This window comes from Ips typographus, linkage group LG1 (genome assembly GCF_016097725.1).
Source record: "Ips typographus isolate SLU linkage group LG1, UJ_Ityp_2.0, whole genome shotgun sequence".
NCBI lineage: Eukaryota > Metazoa > Arthropoda > Insecta > Coleoptera > Curculionidae > Ips > Ips typographus.
Genome location: NC_138422.1, coordinates 14,923,509 through 14,951,195, shown reverse-complemented (window position 1 = coordinate 14,951,195; position 27,687 = coordinate 14,923,509). Strand labels below are relative to the sequence as shown.

The following is a 27,687-nucleotide window of genomic DNA, read 5'->3' as shown; positions in this document are numbered from 1 at the left end:
TTTTAATGAAGCACCAGAAAAATTTTTTGCCTGGCAAAAGTCTATGTATTAATTGAAATGTTTTAAAAAAAACTGAGATTTACTCATATCATAAGTGCAGGTTTGTTAATTTTTTATTTAAGAAAATACACGGTTTCTTAGCTTGTATAATGTAGTGATGTCATTGTGGTTTATTTTTGCTTACTACTGCTTCTAGGTCTGATGGCAAATAGCATTAAGTAACCTATTTTAAAATAATTTCCTCCATATTTGTTTTTTTGTAAATATTTTTTAGGAGGGAATGAAACACATAATATGTTTTTTTGCAAAAGATTGCAATTTTTGCAGCAATATGCAGAAGTTTCAAATCCGCGAAAAAAACTACTTTAAGAAAACGTTTGGGGTCTTTATTATTTGTTTAGTAAAAAAAGATACAATTATGGACAACATACATCGTTGAACATAGCACACAGTATGGTCTACACATAAACTTTGCCAAGACCAAGGTGGTCGTATTCTCCAAGGCACCAAGACGGGCGATCCTTCAGATTAACAACCAGGCTGTGGAACGTGCCGTCCGTTAAATATCTTGGAGCCCTCGTCAACGAGAACAGTGACCCTAAAATGGAAATCAGATCAAGGATAGAACAGGCCAGAAGGACATTCATTTTCATGAAGAACCTCCTCACTAGTAGACACCTAATCCTACAGCTCCGCATACGTATATTGCGCTGTTATATCTTCCCAGTGCTACTCTATGGCTCCGAGAGTTGGACATTATGCCAAGCAATGGAGAACCGCATTGACGCCTTTAAGATGTACTTGTATCGCCGTATACTGCGCATATTTTGGGTAGACAGGATAACCAACGAGGAAGTGCTAAGGAGAATAGGTAAAAGTAAAGAACTGCTGACAACCATCAAAGAACTAAAGCTCCAATACATCGGGCACGTTATGAGGGGGGAGCGGTACGAGTTCCTCTGGTTCCTTATCGAAGGGAAGATCGAGGGCAAACGATCTGTGGGCAGACGGCAGAACTCATGGCTAAAGGATGTACGTCGATGGTGCGGACGTACATCTATAGAGATCTTCAGGGGTGCGGTTTCACGAACCATTATAGCCAGTTGGATCGCCAACCTCCGTAGGAAGACGGCGTCCTAAGAAGAAGATGGACTACCACCTCTTGTTCGTATAGCAAATACCGTTAAGTGACTTGACTTATTTCAATCAAATTTTTGCTATAATGATATTTGTTGTTTTTGTAAGATGTCAAAATTTAAATAACATTTATCGCTCTCAATAGTATTCTTTAACATTCAAGCCGAAAACTTGTATGCTTAATGACTCACATATATCTTTTACTTTGTCAGTCGCGCCATTCTGCTCTAACTTGATAATTTTTTTAATAATACAAATTTTATTTCGTGACAATATGAATTTATACTTCTCTTTCCAGAGTTGGTATGACAACTCCCCATTTCGATTTTATTTCAGATAACATGGCAATTATCAAATTATTTAAGTTTTTATCATTTTTGAACACCCTAAATGCACATATCTACGCTCGAATGACAACTGTTCTGTATAAACGGCAAACGGTGTCCGATAAAACCCGCAGAATATATTTGGCACAGAGAACCAGCAGGTTAAATTAATCGAAATTGAAATCAGGAATTGTGTGCACTGACCAGGAGCGCCACTAAATTTTCGAACCGAATTTAAATAAAATTTTATGAGTCGCGCCAGCGAACGAGTTCGGTTTTTTTTTGGAATTTTATGCTCAGCAAATTCCACTAAATTGGTCTAAATAGCGATTTTAATTCCCTGAATCCCCAAAGTTATCATCAGCCCTATTATCTGTCGTAAGTTTCTGATTTTACGGAATGGATTTTGGCGTGATAATGTTTGACGAATATCCACGTAAACAATAATTCTGGTTTTCTGAATGTATCCAGAGCCCATCTAAGGTTGTCGATATCGCGATTTATACCACAATATATCTCGTATGCTCGAATAAAAGAAAAAAACACGTTCACGCGGGAATAAGTCGGTATCTAGATGCACGTGGAAAAAAGGCCGTAATGCGCCCACTAAATAACTTAGGATAAGACAGCTGAAACGCTGGTTGTCTGGATGCGGAAGAAAACATGAGGCTATAAATTACTAGCCACTGTTGCCGTATCTGTGCATATTTTACGTTCCAGTCCGTAGGGATTTGGCAGCCGATTCGGCAGCATGTGACGTGTTCGTCCACTATTCAGGACTAGGAATCTGCAACATATTTTAAGTAACGCTTCCTGTGCTCGGGCTTTAAAGTTTAACGTAAATCAATGTTAAAGTTTTCGCACAAAACCATCTAATACATTATCCGAATCCGGTCTGTCTTATCCAGGAATATCTGCCACCATTATGCTTCAATAAATCCTCTCTTAAACAATATACCCGTCTTCTTGGAAAATCCAACACACTTGAACATTCTCGAGTATTAGAATTTATGCCTCGATATATTTGGCGCTAGTCAGCTCCAAGAAAAGGAGTTTAAGGAAAAATACTTTTCGTTCCCAGTGCGGAACGTCTCGCAATGACAAGAAATCTGACAGCCTCGTCCGTATTAGATATTGGATTTATCTCCTAAAAATCGTCAAGGATGTAAATCGATGTGGCCAGCAAACCTTACGTCATCCCATATCTTACCTTTATCCAGAAATATCTGAACAATATAAAGATGTCTTAAAGAAAATCTTGTATTTCATGTGTAATGAGATCTCTTGGATGTAAGATCCTATAATACCAGAACAATTGACACCATAATTAAGGACAACTCCAACATAAAATTTCTTCGATCGTAACTTTTCTCTGAGAAAAGCATAATTGTCAAAATGAAGAATGATAAGAACCTTATATTGACTGGAAGATACGAAATCTTTAAACATAAAAAAAGTATTTTATTTTTGTTTGTATAACTCTGTTTTGCTGGATCCTAATACTCAAAAAGTTACCGTTGTGTTGGTTCAGAAAAAATACGTGAAATGACACGAGAGGAATAATTCTACAGGGGGTATTTAGCAAATGTTTATTCGAAGGAAATAACCCTGAAACATAAAACACAACGCAGGAGTTATTCTGCTTTTTAAAATGTCATCACAGCCATTGAAAATTATAATCTCACCTTTATAAACCAGTGAACCAGGAGGGATTTCGAAAAGGAATACAGCACTTTGGATCACTTGCAGACCATTCAAATGGTAACAGTAGGAAGAGAAGACAACAGAATATAATATACCACTTTATTTCACTTTTATAAACTTTAAAAGGCATTTGATTCTGTTGAAGCATGGGCTATCTTGCGTGCGATGGATGGAACAAATTTATATCTCCAAAACTTTTTTCGTTGGCCTTGGAAGACGTTTGTAAAATGCTATTGTCGGAAAATAAGGTTGTAAACGTTGATAGTCTCTTTTCAAACCATTTACGCTTTGCCAATAACATAGTGATTATTAGTTCAGATATTCAGTAGCTGAACTGCTGCAAAACAGACCTGAGGAACATGTTAGAATTACATAAAGCTGTAAATAACGTCGGACTAAAAATTAACTTATCATAAACAAAAATAATAAAAAAGACTGGGGAGAACATAAGAATAGTAGATATTGTTAATGAATACATTGATACTGTTTCGATTTTCCCGTGGGTTTACACAAAGTCAGTTTAACTCAACAATAAATTTATTTACACTCTAAAACACTCCGTACAATAATTAACTCAGCTTCTAAAAACACTACTACAATTCCACAATTATTCCACTATTTAAGCTTTACCGCGTTCCCAAATTCACTACTACTACACTACTACGCCGTCGTCGACACCGCTTCTTTTATATTCGCAAACCACGTTCTAGAATACCCGCAAAACGCTTCGCGATTTGCCTCGAATATCAAAGATGCTTCCAGAGCCGCTTTCCAGCCGACCATTTTATGCACATTAACGAGCATATGTGCACCAAACTTTTTCCGATGTGCGTTCCCAGTTCGCATTTTTAGACGTGAGCTCGCCTTCTCCCTTTTCCCCTGGTGCACCACCCGCAATATTTGGGCTTCAAGCACAAGTCATTGTTGTTTGAGGTTAAACACGAAATAATTGTTTTGGTTTCTGCACTTCCGAGTTAAAACATTAAATAATATGGATTGTGGTAATTTGGAAAGTGCCAATAGCCGATTATAATCAGATTATCGCAGGAGGTTAGTTAAAAACACTTTAATTTTTTTAATTCTCAACTTTTCTTCATCCATAGTTGATTCTTAAAAATCTACCTTAACATCTGTAAATAATTTCACTTAAACTTAAAAAACAGCACTGAAAATTTGTAGTTAATTTAAGAAGTTTAACGACAAAAGTGACACTGGCACGAATACTTGACGCAAAACCGCAAAAAGACAGTTCCAGGCTGCGAGTTCCTGTTTCGAGAATTTGCGCTTCATGCGTGGGGTTTGGCGCTTTGACAAAATGTCGGCTGGAAAGCGGCTCTGGTGTCGCTTCCTAAGTGTGGCCTACTTTAACACGCGCCCGGCCAGATATTGCGTCGCATCGGTTTCATCGAGTATCGAGCATAGTAGGCCCAAACCGTAACAATACCTTAGTCGTGTTATTGAAATGAAAAAAGGAAAACCAAACGACAAAGATACAACGAAGAATAAAACTGACACTGGTGACATTTGGAGTCATCTAGCTAAAAACCCTGACATCTCTATAAATCTAAAACGACAAGTCTTTAGCACATGCATCCTGCCTATAGCCTGTATGGTTTTGAACAAAAGGGGCAATACTTGGCGTTGGCTTAGGAGATAAAATCCGGAAGGAAAAAATAAGAAGAACGAAGGTAGTGGAATCTTAAGTTTAATTGCCAGACTAACTGTGGACAGAAGAGTATCAAGGCTTGTACACTGGAAACCATGGCACACAAAGAAAAGTGTCGGCAAGCCACAGACGAGATGGTTGGATGATTTGGTACACGTAGCTTTAAAAAAATAAATTTTCCTCAAACATTAATCAACTATCAAATTGTTAATCGCAGCCTTGTTCTTTCATGTTAATAGTCCCACAATCTATAAATACGTAAGTATGTGGCCTAGTTCTAGTTGTGTACAACCGCTTGATACAATGCTATATTAAGGGAAATAAAAAAGTTATTATGCAGCCAATTTAGTGCTTCCGACAGTAGATTGGCGGCAGCATCTACTTAATCCCCTTTTTGTTGTCGCACTTGTCAGAGTCGTTATCGCTGCGATTAAATTTTATTGTTCCCTTTTCCTATTCTTTTAACTGGAAAACACTGGACATCTGCGAGAGGTGCATTTTATTGTTCCGCCTTCAAGTTGCCTTTGATATTACGTCACGCTATTCGAAATTAATGGTCAGAGTTACGTATTTCAGCTGTCTCGTGGTGCAAAACACGGTTAAAAAACTCGTCCGGTTTTGTGTCAGTCCTCGGTTTCATCTAGAAAATTTCTGCCCAACATCTTTCCAGCGTAATGTTTGACATTCCTGTTTATTGCTTCCTGTTTGCGCTGAACGTCCGACTGCACGTTATCACTGACCAGTTTAAAATCGTCTTTTGTTTTGTTTAGTAATGAATTTACAGTTTTTTCTACTGTAGTTTTAGGTGGAAAACCTGCTAAATCTTGAGAAGGCGTGGCAACCTGGATTTAAAACACTGCTGAAATCATCTATCTATAAGTGAAATTGAATATTTAAATAGTTACCTGAGTAAATTGAACACTTTCACAGACTTTATCCATGACAGTGTTAACTTCCTGACTTAGTTGCAACTGTAGCTCTTCAAAATCTTTTTTAATCTGCTCGTTAAATTCTACGATTTCGCGTTCAAAAATTTCTTGTAGAACTTTTTCAGCTTCAAGCTCTTCAGGGGATTTAGTCATAGGATTAACAAACATGTTGGACACGTCAGGCACAACGGTTGCTCTGCTATACTCCATTTTGGAATTTTTATTTAGCATATCGTCTTTAACTTTTTGATTAACATTTTTGAAGATTCTGCTTGCAGTTTCTGTAAAATCACTTCTAGCGTTACCTTTGAAAGTTGTGATGATAAATTCATGAATTTTGACTTTGGTTTCTTCAGTCAAATTTTTGGTATTCTCTTGGCAAGAGTTAAAATCTGCAACTGCAATTTGTTTTAGTTTGCTGACGTTGTCTTGAAGTATTTTCTCGTATTCTTTGGCTGCTGGGTCGGTTGAGCCTCCAGGCTGAAGATAATTCATTACTTTTTCTTCTTTTTTAGCATAATTAGCTTGGACATTTTTTACGTCTTGCGCTGTATTGTCTTTGAAGGCATTTACCATAGCTGAGTCTCGTTGAAAGAAGCTTTTGGTTAATGCGCTTAAATCTTTAGATGTGGCCGAAACTGTGTTTTGTATTTGTTGGGCGTGCTGACTGATGCTGGCTTTTAACTCTGGTACACTTTTAGTCGGTTCCATACCATAATTCACTGAAAATTTAGAAATGTACGGTTTTAACTGTCAGGTTAAACTAACCTAATTTGTCAGTCTAATTTGTTAAATTAGCGGGTTAACATAAAATTAAACTTTCCAGTGCTGAAAAAGGCTACACCAAAATTGTATGCATTTGAGACCATATTCACATTCTCATTTCTATAAATATATTACACGTCACAGGCGAATAGCTCTATCAGAACTTATAAAAGCATAAAACGAGCCCGTTACCATTTTTTTTAACGAGACAAAAAAGTAAAAACTGTACACTTTCTGGCTATTGCGATGAAATGCAATTTGCGAGGCGTCAAGTTCGATGGGAAACTAATAATAACGGAAACAACAAATCAAAAAGAACCGATTTTGGGGACGGCGAGGACCAATCAACGGTCAGCCATAATTGTCGTACACAAAACCAGAAGAGATAGCGTCAACCTCGTTTTGTGTGAAGTCGTTCCGAATGCAAATTGATAGCTTTCGGCCAACTGACTAATTGGGTTCCACATGGGCAACGTTCCATTTCCATGGCGTGATAAAACGGCCTTTAAGTCGCATTTTGAAGCGGAATATTCCTAGTGAAATATTACTAACTGGTAATGACGTTAAGTAAGGCCACAATGCGAAATATTTTAATTAGAATTCCACCCTAGCTACACGACCTCAAGCCCTTTTCGACGTCGATCCGTCATCGTAATACGAATATCTTTTCTGCGAGGTGTGTTTTGCGTGTAGTTTTCCCGGACAGGATTGGATTTAGATATGAACAGTGCCTTTTCTTTAGTTAATTTGTCGTTACAGATTATAAAAATCAACTTACATTTTTTATAGGAATATTAGCTATGTAGGTAAAAACCACACAAATTACTATTGAATGTTTGTGGTTTTTGTAAGTGTGTCTTCTTATGTATGTTGGTAATTATCGTAATTAAAGACTGGTTCATTAACTTTGTATATTACTTGAAGCTTATATTCAAAACACTACCGCCACGTTCTCCTCGACATCCTAACCTATCTTTTTAAGTGTCAACATACAACGTTGACTTACTTTCTATACTATTCTGAACACTCTCTTATACTATCCTAACATCCCCTTTCTTAAAGATCTAACCTCTGAGGAGACCTTACGAGCCTACCAGAAGATGTTATTGTTTCCGATTGCTCAAAAACTTCTTCATTGGTTATCTCACAACCAGGCTCACTACTGGCATCTAAATACACACTATTTTCTTCTGTACAGTCTTCAACCGAAATGTTTTCACTTTCATTTCCACTTGATACACTAACAGTCTCGGAACTATCATCTATTTCTAAAAATATTTTTACAGACTGATCTTTTTCATTGTTACATCCTCTATCCCTTCCTTCCTTACCAGATAAAAATGAAGAATTACTGTATGTTTCTAGCCTTATAGTCAGAGAAGATATGGCAAAATGTATAAGGGCTAATTCTGCAAAATAATGGCATTTGATCAAATTTACATTTAAGTGACTTATATCTTTCTAATATTACCTGAAACTTACTAGAAATTTGTTTTTTCAATTCTGCATATGAATTTTGACAACACCATTATAACCATAGCTTCAAACACCTTTTGTTCAGAGTCTTTTAGAGCAATTGGGGACTTTTTAAATTTGGACCCTTTCATAGCATGATAAGCAAACTCCAGATTAGGCAAATAAAGGTACCTGAAACATAAGCTATTTAGTATTAGCAGCTCATTAATACCTCTACCAGAGTCCTTTTTATAATATTAGGTAAATCACCTTGTGAGCTTCTGCTAAATACACCTTTACTCTATATCCATGTTTCTTCGAGAACCACTGGATTGAATAAACTTGGTTTTTGTAGTGTTCTTGTAAAAACTCTTCTTGGGCATAAGTAAACACCTATATGGGCTGTTTTCTTGTGACAGTGTTTTCTATTAGAAAAGGCATCCTTTTCTGTTCCACAAACTCTAGTTCCTTCAGAATGTTTCACCGGGCCCCTTGATAGTTGTAAAGTGTATTAAGAAGGTGGCGTTTCCAAAACTGACTACCGAAACCCACACACTTTATCTAGTCTCACACGTAGTATCACAGTTAAATCGAAATACTTGTCAAAAATAAAAAAATTCTCTTTGTTTACTTTTTGTCAACAATGGCAGCCGATTTTCCGAGCCTTGTCGTCCTGATTCATTGCCGACGTGACTAGATGACGTCAAAATTCTATCGCTCTCGGAACGCATGTAATAGACAAGAAAGGCAAATGATGACGTAACCGCCACGGGAAAAAAAATGGACCATACATCCATTCCGAATCCCATCCCATCCGAAGGTATGGGCCATGCTTATCGAATTGACACCACCGCAGTGTGACAAAGACATTTACAGAAAGATGAAGCTAGTAGGTACCGGGTACAGTAATTATTGTTTCGGTTTTGGTTTCTAATAGCAGAAGTACCCGTTCACTGATATTGTAACAACTGAGAAGTAATTGATTCTATTAATCAAATCACATGGAATAAATATATTATTTGAAATTCACGTTAGTTCAATGCCATTATGTCTGAGATCTTTCATTCTGCTTTAAATGTTGAAACTAGCGTCATATTTATCCGCTGTTGTAATTAGAAAATTCCCATTTATAAACTTTAAAGTGATATTCAGTTGCATTGTATAACTAATAGTTACTCTAGATGTATTCAACATCAGTCTATTAATTTGGTATTCGCAATCTAACATACATGCCGCTTTCCTTCCGATTAAACCGAAAACAATGCACTAACTGGCATTACAAGAGAGAATCTATTCTTCTCACACCAGCCAGATAACTAGTTTACATTCTCCTGGGGCGCTAAACAATTTTGTACTTTACGAACAATTGAATCTAATTTCCAGATATCGTTAAACACCAATGTTTTGCAAAACTAGCAAATCATTCAGTTATACCCAAATTAGGCTACAATGTTGAACTTTGATTTGGTTCAATAAATATTTATAATTTTTATATAAATCCAACAAGTTTGAGTTAATAACGTTTTAATATGCTAAATTTGGACATGTCAACCTATTTTTTTATACACTTTTTTATACACAGTTACTTTTATAATTTCAATCAAAGCCGAACATTTTGTTCTATTACACACTAATGAGTTTTTTTTTATAAAGCCCTACAAGCAATAACTTATTTCTTTTATTACATATTAATGAAAGCATCATTTTCCTAAATGAGTCAATAAGTAATAAATAATGACAAAATGTAATATTCCAATAGTTTTTCTCAATTGTAATTGATGTCGTGAAAGTTCTTAATAGTGGAAAAATTATATTCGATAATATAATAGTGTTCAATACTGTGACAAAAGTTAAAATTGGAGCATTAATTTTTAAATATCTTCAAAAGAGAAAATTTAAAAAAGACTTAAGTCTGGACAACTGGGTGGTCGTTCAATTGGACCTTTTTTGCCATTCTATTGAGTAGAATGTATGTAAAACTGCTTGCAACAGGTTCACAATGGGGTGGTACTGCTTCTTGATTGAGATAATTTTTCATCTTGTTCTAGTGGATTTTGCGTCAACATATTCAAATATGTACCGAAAATATTATATGTATTTTCAAAATTGTACTTAGAAAACTATTATCTACTTTTAGCCCTTAAATTGCTCAACTTGTAGGGAATACTAATATGTATAATTTTTTTTACATTTTTCTTTGATATATTTCAGAATTTTAGCCAGTATCTTTGATGCCCAGTTGAGGGTTTATTTTGGTTTATTTGACATTATTTCTCATCTTTTCAAAATTGAACTAAAATATGAAATCACTGACGTGGATATGGTGACAGTTGTTCTCAACCTTGCAACTGTCAAACTCAATCTTATAAATGAAGAGAACATGGACTCATACTTGTAAAGTGATAAAATCAGTATGAACTAGCTGAAATGAATTTTATAGCTTTATGAGTAGAATACTTTGACAGGTGACAGGTTTGACCGGCCGTTTCTGACTTTGAGTTACGAATGTGATAACTGTCAAAATTACGTCTATAAAGCGATAAAACTACAAAACACTCTTAAACAATTGCTTACAGGTCTTTAACAAAGCCAAAGAGAGGTTTGAAACTAAGACATTACACACACTTTTTTACACACACAGGATGACGTAATTAGAAAAAATCTATCGTCATTGGTTTCCGAGATATGAATGATAACTTTGTAAATTTTGATGTACTTGATGATGGTATTATTTAGTTTCTAAAGGGAAGTTGAAATTGAACAAAAAGGTTTTTTTTCGACGAATGACTTTGAAAGTACCTCATGTACGCTTCCATTTCAAAGCAGAAAGTGGTTATTTGCGCGCGTGCGCAGAAAGTGAATTATTTTCTGCTCTAGAGCGTTTCAATCAACAATCTACTCACCAACTTCGGCTTCGCCTCAAGCTGCAATTTTCAGGTGCAAGCGGCAAATATGCACTTTCCGCTCTTAATATAGAATATACTATTTAAAGTTTTGTTATAGTTGACCTTGCAAAATGTCGCAAAAACTGTGCGATTGCATTTAGTTTTGACTTAAGTAAAAGTTTTGTTAAAATAATAATAATATGACGTTAAGAAACTTAACATAAACTAAAATGCATAGATTATTTGCTTATTTTCTTATAGAATAAAATATCTTAATAATTATTTTATCTCCATTCTAACCACTTAAAAATCCTTATGTGTATTTTTTTAATTTGTTTTTATCACAGTTAGGTCTAAATAAATTATTAATTCATTACATATTATGAGGCAACGTGTAGCCTAGCTTGTTTGAGAAATTAATTTGTCCGTCAATTATTTAAGCTAAACTACTTGATAAAAAGTGGGTCAAGTTGAATTTACGTTCCTAATTGCTTTTGAAATTTATTTATTAATAATTAGGGCAATCATACATTTATGATCGCCAGAGGTGCGCTAGTAAATTGAACAAATCGTTACGTGTATCTGATCAATTTTTAATCCAGACTAAATATTTACTCCGCCCTTCTATTAAACCTACTTTTGCCAGTTAAATAAAATGTTAATCAGCCTATTTTAAGCCACCAGGTCGGAGCAACAAACACTGTTTTTAAGTTTTCCTATTGACCCGAATAGCATTTTCTAAATCCCTCCCCTGAGTTTAATAGAAGGCTAAAATGTCACCTTATCGAGAAAATCCAAGCGAAGTACAACAGCAACTGATTGTTATACTTTTTCAATAAATGACCCTATAGAGTTGAACGTTGTTTGACTCGGTGATTATCAATAAATATTTCCAGCGTTTTGTGGTTTGTGGGAATAAAACAGTGATTTGAATCTGAATGTTTTATTGCTGACCCTCTTACTCCCTATCAATATCACGCGATCTTTCTTTTTTATACTAAAAGCCCTATTTTTTCCAAACCAATCTCGACGACAAGAAATAATCCGGTAACTTTGCATATTAACGAACAACTCGAGGGTGGTAACAACTTTCCGAGTGACAATTAACTTTAATTAGGTATTTCGAAAATATCCTTTTTAAAGTAGTCAGCATCACGGAAAAGTTATTTAAATACGTACTCACAAAAGGGAAAAGTTTTGTGTTTTCGTGAAAATCTTCCTTCGGCTCGAAACGAAATCATTTTCTAATTGGGAAAAGTTAAGTTTGTGCTGAAGGATTAGGGACCCGACTAAGAGATTTTTATTAAGTCTGTAAAGAAAACGTTTTCGTTATTTCAAAAGACTTTTATTACAGTAATTACTGTTATACCAATTGCACTTATATTGTTAGTGATATATTGCAAATTGCACAGACAGCAATAGTATAACGAAGCGCTAACGAGAATTTTTCCATTTCCCCAAAGGAAATAAATTAGAACGTAAACTAGCGGGACTTAAAAATACATTCTGATAATTTCGCCTGGAAAAGCCAACCGGAAACGTCATAATTTTCATGGATGTGTCGCGACCCGGGTTTTTCTACGTTCTCATTACGAAGACAATTTTCTTCGGGATCCGCAAAATTCTCCTATTTCCTTTTTCGAAAAACATCCGGGGGGGTGTGAAACACGTAAACCTATTTTCGGGTGCTGGTCACGTTTGCAATCTTGTAACACTTTGTGTAGTTGCAGAATGAAAACGTCTCATGGAACGATGGAAAATAATATTGGGTGTAGTGACTTGACGTTCTCATTTCATTTGGACATACCCTACGTACAGACAGCTGCGATTCTTCTTCGTCTATTAGGAAATGTTCATTTTAGTCTGGAAAGTTTCTTCCAAAAGACATGATCCATTAATGTTTGGCAATCTGAATTGCAAAAGTGGAATATGTTGTTTACAGAAAGAGTTTTTAAATGTATTGGAAACGAATATACTGTGAATAAAAACTATATGTTTTTGGATATATTGTGCTAGTTTTTTTTAGAATTCTATGAATACAAAATAGTCCAATAACATTGTTTTTAAATATCATTACCAAGCACTTTTGGCTTTTAAGAAGTTCAGCATATTTAGTTACTTTTAGTTATAAATTAGACGCTATGAACCCTAGACACTTCTTAATTTTTTCCAACACAAACTTTCAAAACACATTTTCTTAAGAACCATGTTTTTGAATATATTCTGCTATTTTTTACTTCTATGAGTGTAAAATAATTCAATTTTGAAATAACAAAATATGTACTGATAACTAAAACGAAATCGGAAACGGCCAGTCAAACGTCCCAACTATCAAAAATCGCACTTATAAAGCTATAAACTACATTCAACTAAAGTCAAATCAATCTTTTTATTTTTCAAGTGTGTTTCCTTGTTTTGTACCTCGATGGGATTAAAATTCGCAAGTGCCAAGTTTAAAACTTAACCAAAAGACAGCTGAAACTGACAGCTAAACGTCACACCTGGCAAACCTTACCCATGAAACTGTAAAATGGATTTGATTCAGTTTTTACTGATTTTACTCGATTTTAAAGAATATTTTGTTGTTTTTATTATCGCTTTATGAAGAGGATATTGCCAGTTGTCATATTAACAATAGGCTAAACATAAGTCAGAAACATGCCAAAAATGCCTTGGTTGAGGTATAAAATGCATTCAACCAAAGTCAAACTGATTATATAACATTTCAAAGTATAAAAATGGTGAGGTTTTGTTTTTTGTTTATCAATCCCAATCCTCTGACCGGTTTCGCCGTATTACGGCTAATCAGAGAGGCTTCAAAGAACCTTCATTCCAGTATAGTCAACTGGATGCCAGAAATATAAATGCCTATTTGTACTTTCTAACTCATAGAGTTGAGTACAGATGTCACCAGATGTTGCACAACAACTATCATTTCAAAGTATGTTTCCTTGTTTCGTACCTTTATAAGAGATGAATTTGACAGTAAATAAGGTTTCGAACAAAATAAAAAATATCTGGAACTGACAGCTAAGCGTCACAACTGTCAATACTCATGAAGTTATAAAATGGATTTGATACGGTTTATACTAATTTTACTGGGTTTTAAAATGCAGCCTGACGGAGAAAGATAATTTGGAAACCGGAAATAAGTTTCACATAAAATTCTCTAAAACTTTCTCCATTTAACCGACTCTGTAGCTCTTACGGTTACCGCGATCCCAATACATGTAAAACCAATTTCGGACACACTGATCTATTTTAGCTTACTAACATTATTTGTTTCAAACGAATTTGACCGTAATGATAGAGCTTTTTTAATTATTTTCAAGTAAAATTCTGCTGCCATATTAAAACTATGCAATGTCGAGATATAATCAAAGAAAAATCATTTATTTGTCATGTAGAATTTGTTAATTTCTACTGTACTAGCAAGTTCACTATAAAACTACACTTTTATACTACTTGAGCCTGCTTAATTCGAAAGAGTGTTTTAAAAGGAAAGTTAGGAAATGCGCGTAAAAGAGCAAGGGATTTGTAAAAAGTTCGCCCATAAAAAGTAAAGGACTCGAGACACGTCGAGAGGTACACAGGGCAATAGAAGTCTAATATCCGGGTTGGAACTTTTGAACGAACTTTACAACTTTTTATCCGTCGGGGGCGAAATATGATGCCCCATTAAAACGATATCTGGCGGCGTTTTCTCTGAAAGTCAGATAATTTGTTGAGCTTAGATTCAGCCAAGTTTTATAATATTCCAATTTGAAAACTAGAATCATCTAGTCAAGCACCATGGCTTAACGTCTTAACCCTTAAATAATTCAACGAATTTTCTATCGCAGTCGGCAGCGGACATTAAGGGATGCCCATGCTATTAATAATTTGGCAACACTGTCAGAGGGCTATGGAGCTACATTTCATACCAACTTCATCACAATTTTAAAGTTTCCCCTATTTTAGGTTTCCTGGGGTATTTTTACGGTGGATAAGAACACGAAGACTTTATTTTTCTGCTCCTAACTTTAAATGGTGCAGACGGGTATTTTGCATTATTTAGCGCCCCGAGTGTAGAGGAAACGGCTAAGTTTTCCTGTTTCGGGTTATTAAAGTGTACGTGATTTAAATTTAATGTTTTGTAAGTGACACGTATTTAAATTATTTCACTCTATTCCGTATGAATGTTCTAGCGTTTTGATCAACTAGTTCTAGAGTAACTTTCTAGTTTCAAACAGTACAATTGACTTAATACTACTTGAAACTGTCCCATATCAGCTAATTCTACCAGGGTGTCCCCGATAAATTTCAAGCCAATATTTCACAAATTGTTTGAGTTCCTACTTAAAATTACAAAAAAACATGTCCGCTTGTTGTAATTGTTATTTTTTAATAACATATTTACGCTTTTTTAAGCATTTAGAAATACACACAAACAATTATTTATAGAACTTGAATTACAAATAATACTGTATTCTATGTAACGGCGTGGAAAGCAGTACTTCAAAGGCATCAATTTATTATAAACTGCGAATTTAAAACACACATAACCATACAAAATGTTAATTAAAACTTTCCAATGAATAACTCTCACTAATTTGAATAAAATATACTATAAAGGTGCAGTGAATGATTTACTTCAATTTACAGTAGGTTTAACGATTTCATTGCGGTTTTAAAAGCTACATAAATTTAATTTAAAAATGGTGTATTTAATATCCGTTAATAAAGAATAGGAAAACACTCATATATGTATTAAATTTAATAATAAGACTTTACTGCAGAAATTTTATTAGAATTATGCAAAACACAAAATTAATTTGTCTCATTGAGAAACTCAAAAACTGAAATTCATTAGTATGGAACTCCACTCCGTGATCGCTGTAATATAATTTTATTACTGAAAGGAGCAAAGGTAATTGCAGTCAAAAGGAAGCGATATCAATTCAAAAGTTCCGCTTTAAATTCTTGCATCGAAAATTCTCCCATATTACATTTTAATCATATTGCTCTAGTTCCACTTAAAGACGCGATTCACGAAATAGCTAAACCACCTTAAAAAGCCCCTTTTACAACAACATTACAGCAATGCCGATAACCGTTCTAGAAACTTCTCCATAAAACTTCAGTCGACCAAAAGCACGCAGCGAGCTTAAATATGCTAATAAAAAATATAATAAGAGCTATTCACCTAATATATGAAAGTTTTAATGGAATTTCGGTTTTAATTAAATTTCGGGCTAAGCTAATAAAATTCGAAAAGTATGTTAAAGTATGGAGTGTTTTATGAGATCGCTCTTTAATTAGAAGAGAAAACTTAAACTAGAACTTGCAGTAGATAGGAGTATTATGCGCTAGATTTAAGCGAAATAAAATTATGATAAAGAGTTTAATAATTACAGTGGTTTTCCATTTCTGAAATAGTGAGAAATGAGTGAGGAATGTGAATAGGAGACAACCCTTGAAAATGCCAAAAAAATAGAAGAACAAAATTTGACTGAAAACGAAACAAACTGCTTTATTCTCTTCCTGTAAAAAAGATAATAAAATGAGAGATACTGTATTGTATAAGAGACGTGAGATAATATTAACAATACTATTGTTTTAGGTAAAATATATATTTCTTTATACATATCCAATTAATATTTAACATACAACACAGCACAGTTGTGAAAAACATTTTTTAGAATGTTACTACTTACTAAATAAATTGATAGTACTTTCCCCTATGACGGAAATTTAGTCATTTATCCTTACTTCTAAATTTATCATTTAATGGTCTAGATATTTTAGAAACTCAAATTAAAATTTGTTTATATTCTGATTGACTATGTCCACTTAGACTTGCTCATAGCCAATCAAATATGGCACAAGCCAACAATTCCACAAAAAGTTGACGTTTGGGCTTTCAATTTAACCTTTGCCATTTCAACAATACATTACCAATTACTAACATTGTTAATTGCTTGTTTATTTTTATGGTCTAAAAAACTAATTTTTATTTTTTTGTTGATTTACTTGATGAGATGACTGAAAAAGCAAGCATGCAATATGATATTTCAGATACGACGTTACTGATGATGTCTGACGTTACTGATCTGTCGTTTTCAGTCAAATTTTGTTCTTCTATTTTTTTGGCATTTTCAAGGGTTGTCTCCTATTCACATTCCTCACTCATTTCTCACTATTTCAGAAATGGAAAACCACTGTAATTATTAAACTCTTTATCATAATTTTATTTCGCTTAAATCTAGCGCATAATACTCCTATTTTGACAGTTGTCACGTGACTGTTTCAATGAACACTATCCCAAGGTCAGGTGACAACTGTCACTAACGTCAAAACCTTGTCCAGAATCAGTCAAAATCACGGTTCTAAACATTTTCGTTTCATATTCGATATAAAACGGTTTTTTGAGCTTAATGACCGTTATTTTAACAGTCTCGATATTTGTCACGTGACTGTTTTAATAAACAATATTCCAGGATCACGTGACAACTGTCACTGACGTCAAAACTGTCAAATATCTTGTCCAGAATCAGTCAAAATTACTGTTCTCCACAGTTTTCTTGCAATATTCGATATAATACGTGTTTTTGAGCTTATTGACCGTTATTTCGACAGTTGTCACGTGACTGTTTCAATGAACACTATCCCAAGGTCAGGTGACAACTGTCACTAACGTCAAAACCTTGTCCAATTTTCGAAGTTCTCAAAAAGAAGTCTAAAATTCGCAACTTTGTCCGAAATTAAGCTTCCTTGTATCTCTACAAGAAACCGAAATGTCTCTGGTGGGTCTCGAAAAACAGACACCCTGTATATTAGTAGTGGTACCTACTAGTAGTTTTAGGGTATAACTTAGCAGGGGCTACAATAAATGCTATCACCAGGGAATCAAAGTTTATATACCAACTATTAAACAGTATTTAGAAGGTGTAAAACACTTGCAGAGGCTTCTGGTAAGTTTTACAAGATTTTCAGTCGTATTTAGGAGCCTCTGGTAATTTTAAACGTTTATGGCACTTAACTAAGCTAAATTATGCTTTAAATGACAGGTCACGTGCAAAATGTCAGTAAAATTAAAACCTAGCCTAGGGTGCAGGTATGTAAATATGTCGGTGCACATGGCTCTTAGAATACTTGTATAGGCCAATTTGAGAAGGTTTTGACTGACTGACTCTAAAGACTTAGGTCTCTGACAATATTTAGAAGGTTCAGTCGTATTTAGGAGCCTCTGGCAATTTCAAACAATTCTCATACAAGGTTTAGAATACTTGTAGAAGCCTCTGGCACTGGTCAGTAGCATTGAAAAGCCTCTGGTAATTTCTAGAAGGTCTAGTATTATTCAGAGAGCTGTGGCACTTACAAAATGGTTCTGGTTGCATCTGACAATTTAAAATAGTTCTTGGAAAGTTCAAAACATTTTTCAGAATTTTCTGTATAGGATTTAGATGAATATGGAACTTTCAAAATGGTTCGAATTTTAGAGGCCTGTGGCTATATAAAACTTAGAAAGTATAAGACAGTCGTAGAGGGCTCTGGAACTTTTTAGAATGTTCTCAGTAGCATTTAGAGGTCTTTGGCACACTCAAAATGGTGCTCCAGATGCCTCTGGCAATTTAAAACAAATGGTTCTGAAACTGTTAAAATAACAGTCATTAAGCTCAAAAACCCGTCTTATATCGAATATGACATTATACTTTTCCTCCTCTACAACGTGGCAATATCATATTTAAGATCCGACGTTTCAGTTTTTGGTTACCATCATCAGTTTCAATTTTTTCTTATGAGCGCCATATTTTATTTTTATATTTTTGAATTGGGCTGTTTGTTCTGATTACAATGATGTGTCATATGTTTTGGTTAATTGTTACGATTTAGTAAAAAACATAAAATGTTGGTTTTAATAAAGGGTGCCTTGAAGAAACATCTCAACAAATCTTTGTTACGTAATTTGACACCTAATCACGTGATATTGAGTGACTATTGCTACTTTCTGTCAAGTGATCTCACGGACAGACTTTCAGATTGATGGTTAACATTTTCACCGTCGAAGCTTAAGTTAAGCATGGTCCAGACTGTGACTTTTTTTCAACTGTATTCCACACAGTTTAAACCACACTTAACTTAAGCTTGGCTTAAAGTACAACGGTGCAAATGAGGGTTAATGTTACTTTTATGACGCTCTTTTGACTCTTTGCTAATTTATTTGATGAAGTAACTAAAATAAACTACTCACTACCGTTGTCGTTTTCTCTTCGACGTGACAATATCATAACTGGGCTACAACGTTTCAGTTTTCGAAGGCTCGTAGAGGGCTCTGGAACTTTTTAGAAAGTTCTCAGTAGCATTTAGAGGTCTTTGGCACACTCAAAATGGTGTTCCAGATGCCTCTGGCAATTTAAAACAAATGGTTCTAGAACCCTCTGATAATGTAAAACAAGTCTGCAAAGGTTTGGTTCTGGGATGAAAAATGTCCGAAAACTCTGAAAGTTTGAATGGGATGGTATAGCAAAACTACGATGAACGTAATTTTCACTATTTCTTAAATAACAATGCACTATTTCTTATAACGTATAATAATTACCATATTTCCAAAGCTTTTCCAATAAGTTAATTTTGGGTTTTACAGTAAAACTACTACACCACTGTTACACAACTCGGGCGCTAATCGTGTTTATTCAATTAATACCTATCTCTGCAAAAGCCAGTAGACTTTCCATTAGGCATTTTCGATTACTTTCAGACGAAACACGTGAATAAAAAACCATGTAGAAAAAAAGAAAGTGTTTCTTTACCACACCGCTTGTGTGATGTCAAAGACAGTGAATGTTTGTGAGTTAATTATCCTTTTTTTGTAGGTGGTTTCATCATGTTAAAAGTGTAGGCGCGCCCCTGTTTACTTCTTTGTAAGCTATGTTTTCACAAAACTGTGTCAATAGCTCCTTTATTTTTACACAACCTATTTACACTGCTCGCGAAATGTCTAGACCGACACAATATCACACAAGTTCGTCGTTTTTGTAATTCTCCAAAGACCGACACTTCCGTGCTAGATAGCGGACCTCTAATAAACACCTTGGATATCGAGCCGGCATAACGGTTTTAGACAGTGGCGTAGGGTCAACTATAAAATCCTACTCGGGCCCTCAATTTCCTTAATGCTCTTAAAATTAGGAACATCAGTTCAAAGCGTAACCTTTAGGGGATTAGTGCTTGAAGGAGGGTATGGAAAGGTGATATAAAAAACGAACTGGGATTGAGATGGAGGTCGAGATTCCCTATGGGCGAGTGAAAAACTGCCAGGAATATAAAATAATTGCGGATACAGCGACGCACAGCTAAAAGCTACAGCAACGGTCACTTTATTTGACAGCGACGACCAATCAGGGGGTCCGAAGTGAAATTTATAGTGTTGGATTAGGCAGTGGCGCGCTTCATTCTTTTATAACTCACGGTGATCTAATTGATTTAAGCTTTCCAGGCTCACATTCCCCAGACCGGGAGTAATCTTAGAACGATAAATCATTCCAATTTCATTAAAATTTTAACGAAGCCTCGAGATAGAGCCGATGATATATTTAAAGAAAATTATTTAGCCGGAACAAAAACTGCGGTAATTAATTACTGTCAGTCCGGCCCTCCTTTTGTACGTTTTCTTTAATTGTACTCCCAATTTGCGTTTAATTTTATTCCGCTTAAATCTAATGCATAACACAAAACTATCTACTGCTTAAAAGAAGTAGAGAGTTTCTTCCATTACTTAAACAAATGCATGACAACTGATACTTAAAAACTATTATTTTTTACATTTGTTTTTTTGTTAAAAGAGGAAAAAAGTAGTAAAAAATTCAAAATCGCTTAACATTCAAAGTTTCCCATGCGTGCCTTAAAAATGCACTTTTAACACACATATCATAAATAGCTATTTAAGCTTTGAATTTATTTAATGTTAATAGAACTCAATTTAGTTTATATCTGAATATGTAACTCTCATTCGTTCATTAATTTGTTTTAGACAAATTGCGACTTTATCGATATCATTTTTAAGTCAATGTCAATGTTAGCTAAGAGTAATCAACAATTTGCTGTTTAAATTAACCCTTAACCAGACAAAATATTGACTTCAGTTTTAACAAACTAAATAGATGTCAGTAAGGTTCAATTTACTTTCTCATCAGTGTTTATTACATTCAAGGTAAATTCGACTTTATTGATATGATTTATCTCAATCGCTTCCTTGGATTATTTTATGCATTAAATAAATGTAAAACTAAGACTAAGTTCGGATCATTTTTCTAACATTCAGTTACATTATGAAGCATTGTGTACGATTTTCGAAAGTAACCAGTGTGAAATTTATTGAAATATCATGTTGTCTTTTCAAAGAATTATTTCCTTTAGTTTTTTGCAACAAAATATTCAAATTAGAAGCAAAATATAAATCTATGCTATCGGCAATAATAATTGCCTAATTACTTGTAATAAAGCTACTTGTATTAAAACACTTTTTTTTCAGTTTTAAGATTGTTTCAATAAAGCTCACATATTTTTGTCAACGAACACAAAATTTTAGTTCATAAATTAGATCCCTCTTACAGTTTAAAACTACAAATATTTGTATAACAAAATTAAATGTCTGACGTGTAGAAATCTAACTTTCAACATCTTTTTATACTGAATTATACTAAAAATTATACATCGTGCAATGCGAACCATTTTAAAGTGCAATACGTATACCCCTACTGCAACAATGCTGAATGTTTTAAATCTTTTGTCAGACAAACAAAAAATTGTGGTTAGCGTTTATGTGTTTGCTTTTAAATTAAGAAACAATTGGTTGCTTTCTTATATTTGTGACAGGATTGAGATTTTCAGAGATGTACACGACTACTATACACGACATTGTTCAAATTTTGCGTTATTAGAGACATGCACAATTCTGTACTGTATGGAGGATTGCTGAATTGTGATATGTTACCTGGTGAACATAAAGACTGCGAAGATTTAAATGTTTTAAAACCGAAATGATCCGCAAGTTTGTACTGTCATGAAAATGTTAATTTTATCTTGTTTTATCTTGTTTTACTATATCTGACCTGTTATTTTAAACTTTAAATTTTAGTAGCTTAGTTTTAAGATTAGTTTACATGGACTGTTTTTCTTACAGCCACATGCAAAATAAAGACTATTATTATTATTATTATTATTATTATTAATTACCTGTAACCTCAACCATAAAAGGTAATATCAACTTTTAAGATTATCACCAACTGCAGGAACTATAAATGTATTTAAAGGCGTTTTTAAAACGATCTCAACATTGAAATTTGTTAGAGTTTCCATGCTAATTTTCAAATCGTTTTCAATTCCGTTTTGAAACTAGATTGAGCTTTTTACAGAACGCAGAAACGATTGAGATGTGTCATTTGAGTTCCGATGCACTTCTTTCTTCATATTCGTCAAGAGTGTCCACCCCACAAACTGGATGATGGTCTGGCACTCAATATTTCATCAAGCATGGCAAAATAGTACACTCTGAACGGACTTCTCCACTTATCCCATTTTTACGCTTCACTTTATAATACATGCACTTCAAAGCTTTCCATTTATTTTTAATTTGCAAACGTTCACAAGTAGTTACACTTTTCTTTACTAATTCCTCATAAACCAATTGGTAAATTTCTCCATTTTTATACTTCTTGGTATCAAAATACCGATTAATGTTTTGTGTTTGGAAAATTTCCAGTAGAAGTTTTACTTTTTTGTCCAGACAAAACTTTTCTGGTAGCCATGATAAGGTAAAATGTAATTATTGCTTACTTTATTAGTAACTACAATTAATGAAATTAGAAACAATTTAAATGATAAAATGAAAAACTTTTAGTTATTTTTTCTAACTTAAAGAAGTGAAAAATGACATTTACACGTTGACAATACACAATTGTGACGTATTTTCTCGATTTCAAAATCGTTTTCATTTTTAAGGTGTTTCCATGCTATTTCAATCCCGATACGATCCCAAAAATAGGCGAATCGACCTTGAAGTAAAATAAGATTGAAACCGAATTGAAAACGAGTTTACAAGGCAAGATTCAAAACTCAAAACGTTTTGAGAACATTTTTAATTTGCATGGAAACGTAGTAAATGATTATGCTATACACAGTGGCTGCATTCGTTTCAGGCTCCATGGAGCGAGCAGAGCTTCTTTGACGTCACAATGACGTAGTTTGACAATTGGTTAATCTATGGTTTTGCCAAATTATGTCATCGTGACGTCAAAAACGCTCTGCTCGCGCCATGGAGCCCGAAAACAAATGCGGCCAGTGACACAGTATATATCTGGAAATTTAATCAACCTCCCACAAAAGTCAGGGATCAAGGGTGTTCAATGATCAAACATCCCTTAAATTTTCAACAAACATTTTGACTGTTTGTAGTAACAATCAAAATGTGTGAGGTCCAAAAATTAGAAAGCACTCCCACTGTGGTCATAACTCAGGTTAGTACGAATCTCATCTTTTCTACTGTCAAAACTCCATCCACATTTCATAGTCAGTCCGAATGAGAACAATTTCTCTAGCTGACTAGCCGGGTAGCTACTTCGCAGCACATTAGTAAAAGCTATTAGGGGTGTTAATCAAGCCATTATGTAGCTAACTTTATTCCGCAAGCAAAGTTGGGTCGTTAAGAGACTCGCCTAACATACGGATAGCCGCGGTTTTCGGTTTTAGCCTCGACTATCTCTCGACTAAACTGCTTTATTTATTCGATTATCTAATTGTAATAAGCACCCAACTTCCCAGACCGTAATCTTATATGTTCGTTTTGGATCAGGGTGTATGAGAGCCGTCGTTCCCACGTTGTACTCATAAAAATTCAATTTTTAGAGGAAAAATTCCGGTGTAAAGTTCACTTTAAAACCCATTAGTTTCCAATGAATTTCTAACAGGCAATTTCGCAGCCATACTGCAAAAGAGGTAAATTACTTGTAAGGTCGATTTAAATTGACAGTTTTACGTGTTACCCGGGATTGTTCTTCCAGTTTTACTCAAATTTCATTCTGTAGAGAGGACCCTCACAATCAAAACTAAAAATTCAATTATGTGAACCGATTCATAACTGAATATTGTATAGTATATCTGTTGGTAATTACTCTAATGCAAGGCTTCTAATTTGACTCGTTTTCTGCAAAAACAGTTTTTAACCTGAAAACTAAAAATTTGCATCAAAGTCATGCTTACTTATTTCATTAGTAAAGAGGTTCAATATGGCCATTCATTTTTAATTCTCTTACATTTTTCAACGTTTTTTATTTCACATTAAATTTGTTTTTTAATCAATTCTATCAGTTTTATTTTCAGCTCTGCCACTCAAATTTTGTCTTAATTCAACTTGTTTTTATATCTCAGTTTGACACAAGTTAGAAAAGTTTTTTCCATCTTATACCATTGATTTCTAATAGTTTTCTCATCTTTTCACTAGTTTCCTATGGAGAGTTTTGAAATTTGATAGCCGGCTTTTAATCTAAGTGTTGTTTCAAAACTTTAATATTGTTACGGTTTGGGCCTACTATACTCGAGTCAGGATGAAACCGATGCGCCGCAATATCTGGCCGGGCGCGTATTAAAGTAGGCCACAGTTAGGAAGCGCTACCTGGAAGATTCTTGAATGGTCAAGGCAACCCGCGAAGCGTTTCGCGGTCATTCTAGAACGTGGTTTGTGAATATAAAAGAAGCGGCGTCGACGAGAGAGAGTAGTGTAGTAGTGAATTTGAGAACGCGGTAAAGTTTAAATAGTGAAATAGTTGTGGAATTGTAGTAGTGTTTTTAATAGCTGAGTTAATTATTGTACGGAGTGTTTTGAAGTGTAAATAAAGTTATTAATTGTTGTCGACAACAATTGGTGTCAGAAGTGGGATCAGACGTTAGTGCGACGTGAATTTGAACTAAACTTCGGGTTAAAGACTTGTGTTCAGAACCGGACTAGAGATTTTCGGAACAGTGGTGTGTTAAATTTATTTTATGCCAATAACAAGACGTCAAAGTGCAAACATGGAGGCCCAACTTGCAGCTATTATGGCAATGCTTGGAAAACAAGAAGAGATTCGACAGCAAGACAAAGAAGAACAAGAAAGGATTCGACAACAAACAGAAAAGATTCGACAACAAGACAAAGAAGAACAAGAAAGGATTCGACAACAAGAGAAGGAAGAACAAGAAAGGATTCGACAACAAGAGAAGGAAGAACAAGAAAGGATTCGACAACAAGAGAAGGAAGAACAAGAAAGGATTCGACAACAAGAGAAGGAAGAACAAGAAAGGATTCGACAACAAGAGAAGGAAGAAAAAGAAAGAAAGAGACAACAAGATATGGAAATGCGTCAAGAAGATAGAGAGCGGCAAGAAAAACGTAACGAAGAAATATTGAACGTTCTAGCGGGGACCAAAACAGAAATCCAAGAGTATGTAACCGATAGTCTCAGAAAGATGGAGAGTGATGTTCAGTTAAAATTAAACGATGTTCGGGAAGACATTAATGATGTTCGGGACGACATTAATAAAATTCAGATTGATGTTCGGGAGGACATTAATAAAATTCAGAATGATGTTGAGATAAAGCTACGCGACTTAGAGCGGAAAATTGACAGCAGAGGAGTCAGCTCTACAGTGTTCACCGGAAATGGGCTCAACAAGATCAAGCCTCCCACATACGACGGTCAAACTTCATGGGCAATGTACCAACTCCAATTTGAGGCCGCTGCAAATGCAAATGGATGGAGTACCAAGGAAATGGCTGTAGCACTAGTAGTGGCATTACGAGGACCTGCATTGGAGCTGTTACAGACGGTGCCTATCGCCCAACGAAGCAACTATGAAGCATTAGTAGCTGCATTAGAACGTCGTTATGGGGATCAACATAAGAAAGGACTGTATCGAACGCAATTAATGGCAAGACAGCAGAAAACTGGTGAAAATCTAGAAGAGTTTGAAACCGAAATTCGTCGCCTTGTGCATCTGGCTTACCCAGCCGTCCCGGATGAAATCCAAGAAGAACTTGTGGCACAGTATTTTGTAGATGGGATTCGAGATCCGGAGGTAAAGAAATGGCTGAAGATGTTCAAAGGGAGCAACAACAGCGAATTACTGATTCGAGCGCTGGAAATTGAAGCTGCGTGCAATGATTTAAAGCCAGAGCCTATTCAAGAGGAAAGAGTACCGCCAGCCGATCATGTTGCTACATTAATAGATGAAATTAAAGCAATGGTAGGCCAATTAGTGCAACAAATGGCAGCATTAGGAAATAGTCAGCCCACACAATTAGAACGATCACGCCCGATCACGAGAGTGGAGTGTTATCGATGCGGACGTACGGGACACATTAGAAGGAATTGCAGACAGCGGTCTTGTTCTCCAAACCCACAGTGTCGACGAAACCAGGACATCAGAACAAATCACCGGAACTCCTCTGCTAAAAGAAACATTACATGTTATATTTGTGGACGTAAAGGACATTACCAATGGAATTGCAGACAGCAGTCTCGTTTACCGACCCCGCAGAACTGGCGTAACCAGGAGCAGGAAATGAAGAATCCGGAAAGACATTTACCGCGGTATGTAGAGGATCGTCAAGCTTTGGATAGTGACTTAAGGTACCGGAAAGGACAAATTCATAATGGTTGGAGGATTGGTCAAATCGCGATGGTGACAGATACAGAGGCTACAAAAAGAATGAAGAGCAGCGTTTCTAAGGAGGACATAATAAAAGGACAGCGCTCAGACTCTGATTTGAAAGTAATCAGAAGATGGTTGGAGAAGGATTTGAAACCGGATTGGCAACAGATTTCCAGATATGGACCAACAGTAAGGGGTTACTGGTTGCAGTGGAATTCGCTTCGACTGCGAGAAGACTTAATTACTCGCAAATGGGAAAGTCCAGACGGAAAACGTTTTGTTTACCAAACAATAGTGCCCAATTCCTGCAAAGAGAATGTGCTGCGAGAACTACATGACAGTCGCGGAGGAGGACACTTTGGAGTAAACCAGACTTTGGCTAGAATAAGAGATCGATTTTACTGGATTAACTTCAGAAAGGACGTTGAGGAATGGTGTAAACGGTGTGACCAGTGTTCGTTACAGAAGGGATCCAGCACAATTCGGGAACTTGAGAGAGAGAAGATGAAACCAAACAACAACCGTATGAAGATGACACTGGACCACAGACCAACTGGTGGCAATTATAAGGAAGGTGATGCCGTGTGGATGTTTCACCCCAGGAGGAGCAAAGGATTAAGTCAAAGATGGCAACGACACTGGGAGGGACCTTACAATGTGGTAAAAAGGTTAAACGACGTCGCATACAGAGTCCAACGCAGCCCCAAAGGCAAGATGAAAATTGTTCATCTGGACAGACTCAAGAAATACCAGGGATTAGTTGAAGCGGATCGGGACGATCAGCTTTAAGAGGGGGGCAGTGTTACGGTTTGGGCCTACTATACTCGAGTCAGGATGAAACCGATGCACCGCAATATCTGGCCGGGCGCGTATTAAAGTAGGCCACAGTTAGGAAGCGCTACCTGGAAGATTCTTGAATGGTCAAGGCAACCCGCGAAGCGTTTTGCGGTCATTCTAGAACGTGGTTTGTGAATATAAAAGAAGCGGCGTCGACGAGAGAGAGTAGTGTAGTAGTGAATTCGAGAACGCGGTAAAGTTTAAATAGTGAAATAGTTGTGGAATTGTAGTAGTGTTTTTAATAGCTGAGTTAATTATTGTACGGAGTGTTTTGAAGTGTAAATAAAGTTATTAATTGTTGAGTTAAATTGACT

At 35.3% G+C, this 27,687-nt stretch overlaps 2 protein-coding genes across 4 annotated transcripts in view; both read right to left on the bottom strand.

The window, feature by feature from the left end:
* Window positions 1–27,687, bottom strand: part of LOC145727185 (uncharacterized) — a 219,319-nt gene that overhangs the window by 181,710 nt on the left and 9,922 nt on the right. The gene's annotated exons all lie outside the window — the stretch shown is intronic.
* LOC145731170 (uncharacterized) lies at window positions 5,019–6,550 on the bottom strand. 3 transcript variants are annotated; one of them, XR_014178755.1, is made up of 3 exons: window positions 5,739–6,546; window positions 5,401–5,675; window positions 5,019–5,344 (listed from the first exon to the last, which is right to left on the bottom strand). XR_014178755.1 is itself a non-coding variant. In XM_081982813.1 (2 exons), exons 1-2 carry the CDS (start codon window positions 6,471–6,473, stop codon window positions 5,457–5,459), a joined length of 954 nt encoding a protein of 317 aa, XP_081838939.1. In that variant the 5' UTR covers window positions 6,474–6,545; the 3' UTR covers window positions 5,019–5,456. The 3 variants fall into 3 exon arrangements, 2 of the variants coding, with proteins under 2 accessions (XP_081838939.1, XP_081838953.1); XM_081982813.1 differs by having other exon boundaries at window positions 5,019–5,675; window positions 5,739–6,545; XM_081982827.1 differs by lacking the exon at window positions 5,019–5,344 and having other exon boundaries at window positions 5,517–5,689; window positions 5,739–6,550.